Here is a 16,247-nt window from a genome sequence, read left to right as displayed (position 1 = left end):
ATTAATTTACATAAGTATTTCTATCCTTTATTATTTAAGCAAGTATCTCTTTATATTTCCCATAACCAATTATTTTATGCCTGAATGAGATTTACAAGATGACCGTAGCTTGCTTCATACCAACAATCTCCGTGGGATCGACCCTTACTCACGTAAGGTATTACTTGGACGACCCAGTGCACTTGCTAGTCAGTTGTGCGGAGTTGTGACTAAGTGTAATTAACGTGTGAGAGCTACCAAACTATTGGAGCCATTGTTGATGATCACAATTTCGCCCACCAGCGACATTCAAAGCTGCCTTAGTTGTTGAAAGAGATGGAAAATCTCAACTTAAAACCAAATTCTGTCACCTATTCGACTATGATATATGCCTATGTTCGCGTCTGAGATTTTAAGCGTGCATTCTTTTACCACAAGTAGATGGTCAAGACTAGGAAGGTACCAGATTTGGCTTCATACCAGAAGCTTCAGTCGATTCTTGATGTAAAAGCTGCAAAGAAGAATAGGAAGGATAGGAGTGCCTTGGTTGGTATAATTAATAGTAAGATGGGCATTGGTGTACGAAATTGTGATGCACAATGGCACCAACAACTTGGTACGCACAATTGTAATCTCACTCTTTTTCACAACTTCGCATAACTAACCAGCAAGTGCACTGGGTCGTCCAAGTACTAAACCTTACGTGAGTAAGGGTCGATCCCACGGAGATTGTCATCTTGAAGCAAGCTATGGTCACCTTGTAAATCTCAGTCAGGCGGATTCAAATGGGTGATAGAGTTTTCATAATTAAAAGATAAATAAACATAAAATAAAGATAGAGATACTTATGTAATTCATTGGTGGAAATTTCAAATAAGCGTATGGAGATGCTTCATCCCTCTTGAATCTCTGCTTTTCTACTGCCTTTATCCAATCTTTCATACTCCTTTCTATGGCAAGATGTATGTAGGGTTTCACCGGCGTCAATGGCTACCTCCCATCCTCTCAGTGAAAAAGGTCCTCTATGGTTTTCCGCATGGCTAATCAGCTGTTGGTTCTCGATCATGTAGGAATAGGATTTACTATCCTTTTGCGTCTGTCATCATGCCCTACAGTCGCGAGTTTAAAGCTCGTCACAGTCATCCCTTCCCAGATCCTACTCGGAATACCACAGACAAGGTTTAGACTTTCCGGATCTCAGGAATGGCCGCCAATAATTCTAGCTTATACCATGAAGACTCTGATCTCAAGAAGTTGAAGGCTCTATTGTTAGGAAAGGCAATCAACACGCAGGAGCCAGAAATCCAAGAGATACACGCTCAATCTTATGTAGAACGGAAGTGGTTATCAGGCACGCGTTCATAGGTGAGAATGATGATGAGTGTCACGGATCATCACATTCATCAGGTTGAAGTGCGAGTGAATATCTTAGAACAAGAATAAGCATGAATTGAATAGAAGAACAATAGTACTTTGCATTAATACTCGAGGAACAGCAGAGCTCCACACTTTAATCTATGGTGTGTAGAAACTCCACCGTTGAAAATACATAAGTGATAATGGTCCAGGCATGGCCGAGAGGCCAGCCTCCAAAACGTGATCAAGAGATCAAAAGTTGAAAATACAATAGTAAAAAGTTTTATTTATGATGAAACTAGCTACTAGGGTTTACAAAAATAAGTAAATGATGCAGAAATATACTTCCAGGCCCACTTGGTGTGTGCTTGGGCTGAGCATTGAGCTTTACACGTGTAGAGGCTTCTCTTGGAGTTAAACGCCAGCTTTTATGCCAGTTTGGGCGTTTAACTCCAACTTTTATGCCAGTTCTGGCGTTTTGACTTCAGAATAGGGCAGAGAAGGGGTGTTTGAACGCCAATTTGCGTCATCAAAACTCGAGCAAAATATGGATTATTATATATTGCTGGAAAGCCCTGGATGTATACTTTCCAACGCAATTTAGAGCGCGCCATTTTGATTTCTGTAGCTCCAGAAAATTCACTTCGAGTGCAGGAAGGTCAGAATCCAACAGCATCTGCAGTCCTTTGTCAGCCTCTGAATCAGATTTTTGCTCAGGTCCCTCAATTTCAGCCAGAAAATATCTGAAATTACAAAAAAAATACACAAACTCATAGTAAAGTTCAGAAATATGAATATTGCATAAAAACTAATAAAAACATCCCAAAAAGTAGCTAGATCCTACTAAAAACTACCTAAAAATAATGCCAAAAGGCGTATAAATTGTTCGCTCATCACAACACCAAACTTAAATTGTTGCTTGTCCCCAAGCAACTGAAAACAAAATAGGATAAAAAGAAGAGAATATACAATGAATCCCACAGTATCAATGAAACTTAGTCCTAATTAGATGAGCGGGGCTTGTAGCTTTTTGCTCTTGAACAGTTTTGGCATCTCCACTTTCTCCTTTGAAATTCAAAATGATTGGCATCTATAGGAACTCAGAATTTTAGATAGTGTTATTAATTCTCCTAGTTCAGCGCGTTGATTCTTGAACACATCTACTTTTTGAGTCTTGGCCGTGGCTCTAAGCACTTTGTTTTCCAGTATTACCACTGGATACATGGTGGACAAAATTGTGATCCTCATCAATGGCTCCAATAGTTTGGTAGCTCTCACACGTGAATTACACTTAGTCACAACTCCGCACAACTAACCAGCAAGAGCACTGGGTCGTCCAAGTAATACCTTACGTGAGTAAGGGTCGATCCCACGGAGATTGTTGGTATGAAGCAAGCTATGGTCATCTTGTAAATCTCAGTCAGGCGGATAATAATTGATTATTGGGTTTTCAAAAATATAAAGAGATAATTAATTTATTAATAAAGGATAGAAATACTTATGTAAATTAATGGTGGGAATTTCAGATAAGTGTATGGAGATGCTTGTCCCTGTTGAATCTCTGCTTTCCTACTACTTTCATCCAATCCTTCTTACTCCTTTCCATGGCAAGCTGTATGTAGGGCATCACCGTTGTCAATGGCTACATCCCATCCTCTTAGTGAAAATGGTCCAAATGCTCTGTCACAGCACGGCTAATCATCTGTCGGTTCTCAATCAGGTTGGAGTAGAATCCCTTGATTCTTTTGCGTCTGTCACTAACGCCCAGCCTTCAGGAGTTTAAAGCTCGTCACAGTCATTCAATCCCGGAATCCTACTCGGAATACCACAGACAAGGTTAGACTTTCCGGATTCCCATGAATGCCGCCATCAATTCTAGCTTATACCACGAAGATTCTGATTAAAGAATCCAAGAGATATGCGCCCGGTCTAAGGTAGAACGGAAGTGGTTGTCAGTCACGCGCGTTCATAGGTGAGAATGATGATGAGTGTCATGGATCATCACATTCATCAAGTTGAAGTGCAATGAATATCTTAGAACCGGAATAAATCGAATTGGATAGAAAATAATAGTAATTGCATTGAAACTTGAGGTACAGCAGAGCTCCACACCCTTAATCTATGGTGTGTAGAAACTCCACCGTTGAAAATACATAAGGGAAAGGTCCAGGCATGGCCGAATGGCCAGTCCCCAAAACATGATCAATAGTCTCCTAAGATGAATAATAAAATAAAACTGAGACCAAAGATATCTAATACACTAGTAAAAAGTTCTATTTATACTAAACTAGCTGCTAGGGTTTACAGAAGTAAGTAATTGATGCATAAATCCACTTCCGGGGCCCACTTGGTGTATGTTTGGACTGAGCTTGAATGTTACACGAGCTGAGGCTTATCTTGGAGTTGAACGCCAAGTTGTAACGTGTTTTGGGCGTTCAACTCCGGTTCGTGACGTGTTTCTGGCGTTCGACTCCAGACAGCAACATAGAACGGGCGTTGAGCGCCAGTTTACATCGTCTAATCACGAATAAAGTATAGACTATTATATATTGCTGGAAAGCTCTGGATGTCTACTTTCCAACGTCGTTGAGAGCGCACCATTTGAAGTTTTGTAGCTCCAGAAAATCCATTTCGAGTGCAGGGAGGTCAGATTCCAACAGCATCAGCAGTCCTTTGTCAGCCTTCTTTCAGAGTTTTGCTCAGGTCCCTCAATTTCAGCCAGAAAATAGTTGAAATCACAGAAAAACACACAAACTCATAGTAAAGTCCAGAAATGTGAATTTAGCATAAAAACTAATGAAAACATCCCTAAAAGTAACTAGATCATACTAAAAACTACCTAAAAACAATGCCAAAAAGCGTATAAATTATCCGCTCATCACAACACCAAACTTAAATTGTTGCTTGTCCCCAAGCAACTGAAAATCAATTAGGATAAAAAGAAGAGAATATAGTATAAATCCCAAAATGTCAATGAATATTAATTCTAATTAGATGAGCGGGACTTGTAGCTTTTTGCTTCTGAACAGTTTTGGCATCTCACTTTTTCCTTTGAAGTTTAGAATGATTGGCTTCTATAGGAACTTAGAATTTCAGATAGTGTTATTGATTCTCCTAGTTAAGTTTGTTGATTCTTGAACACAGCTACTTTTATGAGTCTTGGCCGTGGCCCTAAGCATTTTGTTTTCCAGTATTACCACCGGATACGTAAATGCCACAAACACATGACTAGGTGAACCTTTTCAGATTGTGACTCAGCTTTGCTAGAGTCCCCAGTTAGAGGTGTCCAGAGCTCTTAAGCACACTCTTTTTGCTTTGAATCACGACCTTAACCACTCAGTCTCAAGCTTTTCACTTGGACCTGCATGCCACAAGCACATGGTTAGGGACAGCTTGATTTAGTCGCTTAGGCCTGGATTTTATTTCTTTGGGCCCTCCTATCTATTGATGCTCAAAGCCTTGGATCCTTTTTACCCTTGCCTTTTGGTTTTAAGGGTTAATGGCTTTTTCTGCTTGCTTTTTCTTTTTCTTTCTATATTTTTTTTTCGCCAATTTTTTTTTTCCACAAGCTTTTGCTATTCACTGCTTTTTCTTGCTTCAAGAATCAATTTCATGATTTTTCAGATTATCAATAACATTTCTCTTTATTCATCATTCTTTCAAGAGCCAACAATTTTGACATTCATAAACAACGAGATAAAAAATATGCACTGTTCAATCATTCATTCAGAAAACAAAAAGTATTGTCACCACATCAATATAATTAAACTAAATTCAAGGATAATTTCAAAATTCATGTACTTCTTGTTCTTTTGAATTAGAAACATTTTTTTATTTAAGAGAGGTGAAGGATTCATGGAATTATTTATAGCCTTAAGACATAGTTACTACATACTAATGATCATGAAGTAGAGACACAAAACATAAATAGACATGAAGCATAAAAATAAAAAAAATAGAGAAATAAGAACAAGGAATGAGTCCACCTTAGTGGCGTCTTCTTCTTGAAGGACCAATGATGTCCTTAAGCTCTTCTATGTCCCTTCCTTGCCTTTGTTGCTCCTCCCTCATTGCTCTTTGATCTTCTCTTATTTCATGGAGAATGATGGAGTGCTCTTGATGTTCCACCCTTAATTGTTCCACATTGTAACTCAAATCTTCTAAGGAAGTGTTAAGTTGTTCCCAATAGTTGTTGGGAGGAAAGTGCATCCCTTGAGGCATCTCCGGGATTTCTTGGTGATGAGCTTCCTCATGCATCCCTTGGACTCCATGAGTGGGCTCTCTTGTTTGCTCCATCCTTTTCTTAGTGATGGGCTTGTCCTCCTCAATGAGGATGTCTCTTTCTATGATAACTCCAGCTGAGTAACATAGATGACAAATAAGATGAGGAAAAGCTAGCCTTGCCAAAGTAGAGGACTTATCGGCTATTTTGTAGAATTCATGGGAGATGACTTCATGAACTTCTACTTCCTCTCCAATCATGATGCTATGAATCATGATGGCCCGATCCACAGTAACTTCAGATCGGTTGCTAGTGGGGATGATGGAGCGTTGAATGAACTCCAACCATCCTCTAGCCACAGGCTTGAGGTCCAGTCTTCTTAGTTGAACCGGCTTGCCTTTGGAGTCTCTTTTCCATTGAGCTCCTTCCACACATATGTCCATAAGGACTTGGTCCAACCTTTGATTAAAGTTGACCCTTCTAGTGTAAGGGCGTGCATCTCCTTGCATCATGGGCAAGTTGAACGCCAACCTCACATTTTCCGGACTAAAATCTAAGTATTTCCCCCGAACCATTGTAAGATAGTTCTTTGGATTCGGGTTCATACTTTGATCATGGTTCCTAGTGATCCATGCATTGGCATAGAACTCTTGAACCATTAAAATCCCGACTTGTTGAATGGGGTTGGTTAGAACTTTTCAACCTCTTCTTTAGATCTCATGTCGGATCTCTGGATACTCATTTTTCTTGAGCTTGAAAGGGACCTCAGGGATCACCTTCTTCTTGGCCACAACATCATAGAAGTGGTTTTGATGGGATTTGGAGATGAATCTTTCCATCTCTCATGACTCGGAGGTGGAAGCTTTTGTCTTCCCTTTCCCTTTTCTAGAGGATTCTCCGGCCTTGGGTGCCATCAATGGTTATGGAAAAGCAAAAAGCTTGTGCTTTTACCACACCAAACTTAAAATATTGCTCGCCCTCGAGCAAGAGAAGAAAGAAGAGAAGAAGAAGAAGAAGAAAATATGGAGGAGAAGGGGAGGTGTAGGTTTCGGCCAAGGTATAGAAGAGGGGGTTGTGTTGTGTGAAAATGAAGTAGAATGGAGGGGTATATATAGGGAAGGGGGAGAGGGTAGGTTCGGCCATTTAGGGTGGGTTTGGGTGGGAAAGATTTTTGAATTTTGAAGGTAGGTGGGGTTTATGGGGAAGAGTGGAGGGATGTGAGTGGTGATGGGGGTAATTGGGAAGAGAGATTGAGGTGATTGGTGAAGGTTTTGGGGAAGAGTGTTTATTGGAAAGAGAGAATGAATGTTGAGAATAGGGAAGAATATGTTAGGTGGGGATCCTGTGGGGTCCACAGATCCTGAGATGATCCTGTGGGGTCTACAGATCCTGATGTGTCAAGGATTTACATCCATGCACCAATTAGGCATGTAAAATGCCTTAGCATACCATTCTGGCATTTGAACGCCGAAGTGATGCACGTTCTGGGCGTTCAACGCCCATGTGCAGCATGTTTCTGGCGTTCAGCGCCAGCTTTCCTCAGGCCACATTCCTGGCGTCCAAACGCCAGGATGTTGCTTGTTTCTGGCGTTCAGCGCCAGATCCATGCTCTGTTCTGGCGTTGAACGCCAGCTAGATACACCTTACTGGCGTTTAGACGCCATGGTAAATATTGATCATATGTTGGTTTCTCCTACAATTCTTACACATCGCAACCAAATTTGCATCTGTGACTAAGCTTCTCAACCCAGATGAGAGGGGTACTCCAGGAGCTTTCCACCAACAGTTTCCGGCTTCAATGTATCCCAACTCCTTATAGTAGCCCCTTACAAAGAACATATCAAGTGTGTCTCCATCAATACCCATCAAGACTTCCGTATTATAGGTTCATATATCATGTCTCCATCAACAGAGTTTTTAAATATTCCACCATGGTGAAACACAAAAATCATGGGAGGACCCTCCATCTATAACAACAGAGACGAAAATCCCATTAACAAACATAGGAAAACATACCAAAACATACCCTAAACCCAAAACGAACATGCAACAAACAAATAGAACCATCACTAAAATGAAACACCCCTACCTAACAAATCATCACAAAGCCAGTAACAGCAAAGTGTTCTAACCCACTCATATTATATAAGAACAGTCATACAAACCCTTAGTCACCCCAAACCCTACCCAGAATTAGAGGAACCTATGAGTCACGCCACTAGGAAGACATCACGCCACACAATAACTCAAAAAACAAGAAAAAGGTTCCATCCTTACCTATATAACCCTCCTGATGGCTTCCTCCACTATCAATGTTGCTCTAGGAGATGATCACCTCTGTATCCAGTACCGATACCTCTTCTGTTTAACTCATCTTCCAACACTGACGAAGGTTGACGGCATGGTTCAAATGTTGGGTCAAAGGCTGAGGGCATAGCTTAAGGGAGACGAAACATTTTGGAGCGAAACAGAGTGAGATTCTTGTTAACAGAGGGGGTGATGCTTTGCAACGTTTTGAATCTCTCCTGGACACTAAACGATGTCGCATCAAGACCTGGAGGCCATTGAATCAAAACGGCGTCATTTTGTTACTGTGCCATGCGGGTAGTTAACGGAATACGTTAGCCAGCTCAGCGATGGAGATGACAGAATGACGAATGTGGTCATGCCTGTCACCTTTCGGGGACAATTTTGATTAGCTTTATCTTTCGGGGACTAATATGGAGATCGAGATATCTTTTTGGGACGATTTTGACTATTAACTCAAAGAAAAATAGATCCAAATATTCTTATTTAGTTATATTTACCTTTTTTTATAAACATTGATCCAAATTATTATACAAAATTAATCTTAAATCTTCATTTTTTTTCTTCTATCTTTAACAGATTAGGGTCGTAAATAAACTTTAGTTATATAAGATTTATGTTTCCATTTGATTACTTGGGAATCGTCGATTTTATATAATTGAACTTTTATTTATATAACAACGACCATTAACCCTAATTTATTAAAACAACAAAAAATGAAGAAAATAAAAAAATCTAAAAATATTTTTAACATCATAATTTGATTCATTATTTTTTAAAAAATAAATAAATAATAAAATTAGGCCAATTTTAAAACTAAATATAATTAAATATCCTTTAATTAATCTATCAATGTATTTGTGTACCAAAGTTGGTGCAAATTAATAAGGCAGTACATAATCATTTCCCAATCAATAAGCAAAAGTACAGAATCATTTTCCAACCAATAAGCAAAAGCAAGCTTTGACTCTGGGGCCAATTTAGGGACACAAGTGAACACATGTCAAGCTTCTTGTAGACAGTAAATATTTAAAAGATGTTTGAATGAGAGATATGGACATTAGACATTGGACACATAATCTTTAGGATTGTTTTTTTGTGTCCACTTTTAAACAAAAGACAATGATAAACATAGAATTTGAGAAGATAGATACGGATTTTTTTATAAATTTTTTTTTGTTTATAGATATTTTTTATTATTCCACTATTTCTTCTTTTTATTTTCTTACAAAAAAACTCTAATTTGAGCTCATTGAGAAGTACTCTCTTCTCCATGTTCTTTTCTATCTCTACTTTCTTTTTTCTCTTTTCCCCAAGTATTCTCTTCTTGATTTCTCTTTCTCGGTCTCTTCTCTTTTCACTTCTTTTTCAAGTAATGTCTTTTTCTTGCTCTGTCTCTCTTTATTTTTTTTCTTGGTCATATAATTAGGTATTATTCTGCCTCTCCTCTTGTTGTTTTACTTTTATTTTTATTTTTTTATTAAACAGAATTTTGTTTCTCTTTGTCTTTTTTTTTTTGTTTTTATTGTTTTATATGATTTGTCATTCTAAATTATATAAGAATAAGACATCTAAAAATTATATAAGAATAAGACCTACCATTTTTTTTTTTGACAGAATCTTAAATTTTTACAATGATACTGTAAATGAATGAATGAAAAAATTGTATTAGATTTTAATATGTTGAAAAAATTGTAAATTCTATTTTTGTGTTTAATTAGTGCAGAAATTTTTATGCGAATTAGTGTAGAAAAGTTTGATGCAGAATTTGATTTATGTTAGTGCAGAATTTTGTTTATGTTAGTGCATACTTTTGAACTAAATTAATTTTTACTTGATGCAAAGAAATTGATATAAAATATTAGTGACAAACTACAAGTGACACAGACAATAACAAGAAGTGTACTTGCTTATTACTCAATGCTAATTGCTAAGCATCTATGAATGACTAAAATCTACAGTTGTGAATAATCGAGCGACACAATAAAGTATCATACAGCAGTTGAGTCATACTTGAGACACAGGTTTAGTTGAGTCATGATTAGTTCCTATAAATGTCTAATTCCTAATATACACAATGCATATAATCAAATTAATAATAAATATTAATTCTATTTTTCAACACATGACTTGAGTTATATTTTACAACTTCAGGAACTGAGTGAGAGACAGAAGGAGAGGAGGGTATGAGAGCTTGGGATGACATTATATTCAAACATAATACACAGAATAACTTTTAATATTTTTATTCTATTGTCTCAGTATCATTCTGTGTTGTCAAAAAAAAACAAACAAATGCAACCTCAGGAAACATGTATTTTCCGTAAAACAAAAGCTCTATACATAAATATTCATCTGTTAAAAGGATGCTTTATTTGTTCTAACTTCTTGCTCATACACTGTGCTGACATATACATCTGGAATGTATCATCCGCGTTAGATGCGTCAAACACCATATTTAATGATGGAAGAGTGTATTAGCTCGGAGCCAAAATGAATACACGAATCATTAGGTTGGGTGGAAGGACAATGCAACCAACTAGTCAAGCTTTCTTTATCTTCATAGCATCACAGCGAAATCATAAATAACTTATAAAAGATCATGCTAACGTTGTCAACCATAATTCAACTCCCCTTCAAGCAGCTCTCCAGTCCTGCTAGTCGCCTTCTCTAGAACAATATTCATGTACTGAAACCTAATCGGCTTTCTTTTCAGATGCTTTATAGATCCAGTTTGCCCTCCATATTATAGGTGATAGAAGCCGTTCTGTTTTCCAGCCTAATGACTTGAGCTGCCCGAAATCAATTTAGTTTAATTCCCGTGTCATTAGTGGTAAATGTTAATGGTGAAGTCTTTGGTACCTATGGTTACGGTGACTATAGTGGCTACAATGACTATACAAATGTTAAAATTGAAGTCACCTTTTTTTTTTAATTTTGATAATACTTTTTTTTAATTAAAAGCGTTGTTAAATAGTAAAACAGCATTACTTTAATTTTAGCAACACCTTTTAAGACACCGAAGCCACCAAAGCCACCATAGCATGCACCAATGTTAATATATCCAGTCGCACTTTCAAAACTAAGAAGCTAAATAGAATTTGACCAGAAGCTTGAATACCTTGTGAATAAACACGTCGTAGTGCTTATCGATCCACATTTGGCTGTCTGAATGCAAAGATTTGCTCTCAGAGACATTCGTTGCAAGAATGAGAGCATGAACAAATGATTTCAGAACGTCAGCAGCATTTGAATCTTTATGCACAATAACATTAACAGTTCCGTTCCTTTCAACTAGTAAGTACTTGGCTATAGGTGAAAATAACAAAAAATGAACTAAGGTTTAAGACATCAAATGGAAAGGTGAAAGTTAGTAGATAAACATTATGAAGAGAGCTCAACCTTTTGCATAGTAAGATGCTGCAGAAAGCAAATGCTCCTTACTGTCATCATTTAACAAAAAGAAAATTCCAAGTAAGGTTTATTAATGAAGTTTTACTGCTATTTCTAACAATAATCGAGAATAAACATGCAACTTAAGTTTAGACGTAGTACTGATAAATGATAACACATGCTGAGCAAGAATTGACAATTGCTTTCAACTTAGTTAAATGTACCACTCATTATCGCCACCCAACAGCATAAACTTACAGGAGAGAAGGATCATATAGTAGAGCTTTTATAACGAAAAGGTTTAAATTCAATTCTTGCTGCACCATATCTTGAAAATAAAAACTACATTTCTTCACAAAGTTCGATGAACTTGTATATTGTCAAGGTTTCAAGTCCAAAAGAAACTGCTTAACATTTTCAAAAAGTTAGAGCTTAACATGGCGTGAGTTTACAATGCCATGATTTTGGGCCATTAGAGGTTAGAACAGAAAAGTGAACCATTATCTTGAAATAAATAATAAAGCAGTGATCATATGTTAAGGCAGAACCCAGAAGGTTGTTAAAGTATTATTCATGGATTAAGAAACAAATTTTCTCAAAGGATAAGGAAGCCACTCACATTTCCATGTTATCTAATGATGAAACCCTTGTACCTAAATGTACTTTTGTATACAGCAAATCAGCATTCTTTGAGCTCCATACAGTGAGCTTAAGAGGTAAAACATGTTCCTTTGCAGAGACTTGTTCAGGTGACAGAACTGCAAAAGGATTAGAAACATGGATTAATATACATAAGAAAAATGAAATACAGATTAATAATTAATAAGTATGAGTAGTAAATTTAATGCTAAGATTCAATAAATAAATAAACAAATTTTCTGTATAAATAGCTTGACATCAAAGATAAGTTGTAGTTACCATGAAGTAAGATAAAATAAAAGAAGATAATACCTTTGCCTGTCTTCATGAAATGCTGCAAATGAATAGTGGTTCTTTCAGGATTTAATGAGGTCAATGCTAGGCACCGCACAGCTTGGTAGTTCGCTATGAAAAGAGACAAGATTTGGGGCATCAGGTTTCCATCAATGATTTAGGACATATATTTAGGGAGGAAATACCTCTTTACAAAGAAGCTATGCATGGAAACGGTATTTATCTACCTTCAGACTATTTGGAACCATTAAGTTGAATATTTTCAACTGTTTGAGAAAGTGATATTCTAAGATCTCAATGTCATGGATTAATTTAAGATTTTAACACGATCAAAATCCTATTCCTTTTACATTCTATCTCAAACCGCCACTAATATTTGTAAGACTAAAATTATTTTTGGTGTAAAAAAGAAAATATTGTCCAATTTTTTTTTTCTTTTCTGAAAAGATTGGAGTGCTAATTTTCCCCAAACACGTTGATATTAGAAACTTGAACTCTGACCAACTACAGCACTGTCATCGAGTTAATACTATCAATCTCTAACAGCAGTTACTACTTGATAAGGTCCATAAGCCCAATGTGTTCCTTTCATTTTTTTTTTCCCTCTCGTTGATTGTGCAACACAAGAACTATGCAAGAGACAAGTGTATCAAATATACATTAAAGATAAAAATGTGTAGGACATACCATACATATGGAACAGGGTTAGGGACAAAAAACAAACCCAAATGGCTAGTGGGTGTCCTATGGTGATGCGAGCAACAAGCATGCCCAATGCCATGCCAATCATTGTGGCCACTGTTTCTTGACTCCCTTCCTATAGAGATGGGATGTTAATACATCAAAACATGATTAAAAAAGAGGGTAAACTACCAAAAATGCACCCGAATTATTTTCGCGTTGACAAAAATGCTCCCGAATTGTGTTATCGACAAAAATGCCCTCAAATTATTTAAAAACGTGACAAAAATGTCCAATATTAAATATATATTCTCAAAAAATGCTTTAGAGATTGAATTTTGATGCGGTTTTTTGCAAGCATGATTAGAAAAATGAAAAATGTTTATCCTTAAAATTTTGTGATTTTTCGCTAAGTATATATATATTTTTGGTGACTTTTTTGTCAATAACCAATAATACTTTTAAAAAATGAAAAAAATTTAAAAGTCAAAATTTTTATCCATTTTTCTGTGTGTATTTTCTAAATAGTTATCTAAATATTACTATAAAATTTTGGATCAAATGCATATGTAGTTTGTCCAATACAAAAGTCATTTCCCACTTACATAAAAAATAATATTCATTTTGAGCATTTTTGTCACATTTTTAAATAATTTGAGGACATTTTTGTCGATAATAAAAATTCGGGAGCATTTTTGTTAGCACCAAAATAATTCGGGTGCATTTTTGGTGATTTACCCTAAAACAGAAAGAAAAAACTATGCACATACATACTTTTAAAAGAAAAGATAAAGGTAACAGACATAAAAACTGCTACTATTGTGACTACACCTAGCGATTGTCTTATATACTGCTGCCATTGCTTGTAAATAAGAGTAAACAAGAGAGAGATAATAGCAGTAAATAGTTTTTTTCTAAGAAAGTGGAAGACTTAGGTCTCATCCTCCCTTGTTTTTGCGTTTTGAAAATTTAATTTTTATGTAACATTAAATGTAACTTGTACCTTAGCAGATATATCTGCGGCATTATCCTGAAGAGCAAAATGCTGCGTCAAAGCGGCTCTAGTGGCTCCACTTGCAACACCAGCTTATTCAAATTTCAAGTATATTTAGAGACTAAATTAAGAAATTTACTTATTGGAAATTTGGAATAAGGAGGTAAGAGACCTACAGCTAACAACTAACACGTAATCACATTACTAATCTATATTTCAACTTCAAGAAGTGATGGAACTTACTGAATGATCTTGATATGCTTCCTAGGCAAACAATAATCACAAAAGCTGACGGAAACAGTGGCGAAATAAGGTCCATTAGCATTCCTGCAATCAAAGAGGAGCATAAAATTTAATTTGACATATGAAGAGTGCAATAAGAAATATGTTATTTAACACTGATTGGCACCAGCAAAGGTTTACACTTTTTTGCTGCTATAATTTTTACTTCCAATAAATAAATAAAAGGCTTAGCCAGTAGTTGCCAAGTAAAGGATTCTGTGTAGAATATGTCCTCCTCTGATATTCTTAAATTGTGTTATTGAAAGGTATATGCTTTCTATTCTCCCTTTTTTCACTTGTGTTCAATTTGTAAAATTGAATTCTAACAATAAGCAGAACATACGGGAGCACCTCTCTTGCTCGAGTCTCCAACGAGAAAAGAATAATTCAGTTATGCAAATTCTTATGTCATGTCAATCTAAAATGGCACCGAAGTATTTCTGAATAATCGAAAAATTCTACTCTTTTCCCCATCTCTCTACCAATTTGCAATCTCAGTCCAGGAATCACTATCACATCAGTGCTCAAATTTAAATAATTAGTATTGGCTTATTTCTGCACATCTCAGAAATGTGTAGAGAAAATGGTTGCATGAAAATTTAAATAAAAATAAAAATAAATGGTGAAAGAATCTACCAAGATCGTTCATAAGATCTGCAGCCAAACGCCACATTTTGGCATTACTATCAAGATTTGATCCCTGCATCATGTGAGTTAAACAGAAATATTGTTAGCCAAAGTGCAAGATACTTCACATGGAGTTATTTCCAGAAATTTCATTTTCAAATTCATACGCTTGAATAAATTACATGAGATGCATACCTGGTAGAATGTGAATAAGATACCTCCAAGCATGCCGGTTAGATCCCTCAAAAACCACTGTAAATAGTTTCAACAATCAAAATCTTCTTATCTCCCATACGCCATTTTACAATTAGGGTTCACTCATTAACCAATCAAACACAACACAAATAGTTGATACCTGAAAAGTGGCACCAATCACAGTAGCTGATTTCTCGCCAACCCCAATAGCACTAAGGAGAGCCTGAAAGGGATAATATTGAACACGGGTAAACCCTAGATATTCACAAAACAATGATTACTACATAAACAGAATGAAAAATGAATTACCTGGGTAGACAGCATGGTCCTTGTATAAGTTGAAAGACCCTGCCACAATCAATCAATTGTTAAATCCAAAACAAGAACATTCCTCAATAACATTATTTTCTGCATTGCATAGTTTACCTGCAATGTATCCCATATTTGAAAGGGAACATAATCTGCAGTCACACTGCTAGGAAAACCCTGTATGCCATGAAGAACAAACAATTAATTACAAAATTTCAGGTTTCCTCTTTTTTTATTTTATTTTATTGAGATATTAGGAATAGAAAAGGCCTGCCTCAGGAACTAATGCCTGCAATAATCGTCTCCAAAGATGGGTGAAACGGGCACCGGATCTGCGTGAATGAGAGAGAAGCACGAAGAATAAGAATAAAAGAGGAAAGAGGTGAATTATGATGGTCGAGAAAGAGAGTACCTTTTAAAGGAGACAGAGGAAGAGGAAGCTTGGATGGTGAAAGTCTTAGAGAGCTTGGAAGTGGAAGAGCCATTCCATTCTTCCAAGGTTATGGCCGTATCGTTGGAGTTGGACAGTGCTGTCATAGCCGCAGATCCCCCACTTTCAGACCTCCTTCTTCTTCCTGCCTTGATAAACTTCACTTCACACTATGCACTTGGAAAGTTGTTTTGTAATCCTACAAGTGACTTTGACTTTGTTTTGTTTTAGGCTTGATTTGGTGGTAGAGTTTTGAAAGAGGCGCACCTCGTGTTTTTGGAAATCAAAAGCTCGTGTGTTTGAGGGTGGCTCTTACAATACTCTCAAAAACGCACCTAAATTATTCATACGCTGATAAAAATGTACACGAATTTTATTATCAACAAAAATACCTTCAAATAATTTTAAAACACAATAAAAATATTCAATAGTAAATATATATTTTTAAAATATGTCTTAAAAATTGAATTTTAATATAATTTTTTACAAGTATGATTATAAAATTGAGATACTATTATCCTTAAAATTTGGTAATTTTT

General features: G+C 36.3%; 1 protein-coding gene and 1 pseudogene across 1 annotated transcript; one reads left to right on the top strand and one right to left on the bottom strand.

Moving 5' to 3' along the window:
- LOC130963232 (pentatricopeptide repeat-containing protein At5g50280, chloroplastic-like) overlaps positions 1 to 10,054 on the top strand; it is a 35,969-nt pseudogene extending 25,915 nt beyond the window's left edge.
- Positions 10,055 to 10,096: 42 nt separating this feature from the next.
- Positions 10,097 to 15,985, bottom strand: LOC130961970 (protein root UVB sensitive 3). Its single transcript, XM_057888025.1, has 15 exons — positions 15,691 to 15,985; positions 15,553 to 15,610; positions 15,396 to 15,455; positions 15,279 to 15,317; positions 15,130 to 15,192; positions 14,970 to 15,026; positions 14,784 to 14,847; positions 14,109 to 14,192; positions 13,875 to 13,957; positions 12,878 to 13,007; positions 12,209 to 12,301; positions 11,877 to 12,015; positions 11,267 to 11,307; positions 10,986 to 11,173; positions 10,097 to 10,656 (listed from the first exon to the last, which is right to left on the bottom strand). The coding sequence occupies exons 1-15, from the start codon at positions 15,813 to 15,815 to the stop codon at positions 10,561 to 10,563; spliced, it is 1,320 nt and encodes a 439-aa protein (XP_057744008.1). The 5' UTR covers positions 15,816 to 15,985; the 3' UTR covers positions 10,097 to 10,560.
- Positions 15,986 to 16,247: the final 262 nt, after the last annotated feature.

Source organism: Arachis stenosperma, chromosome 2 (assembly GCF_014773155.1).
Source record: "Arachis stenosperma cultivar V10309 chromosome 2, arast.V10309.gnm1.PFL2, whole genome shotgun sequence".
In the NCBI taxonomy this organism is placed as follows: domain Eukaryota; kingdom Viridiplantae; phylum Streptophyta; class Magnoliopsida; order Fabales; family Fabaceae; genus Arachis; species Arachis stenosperma.
The sequence above is the reverse complement of the archived record's forward strand: the minus strand, read 5'-3'. Positions and strand labels throughout refer to the sequence as shown.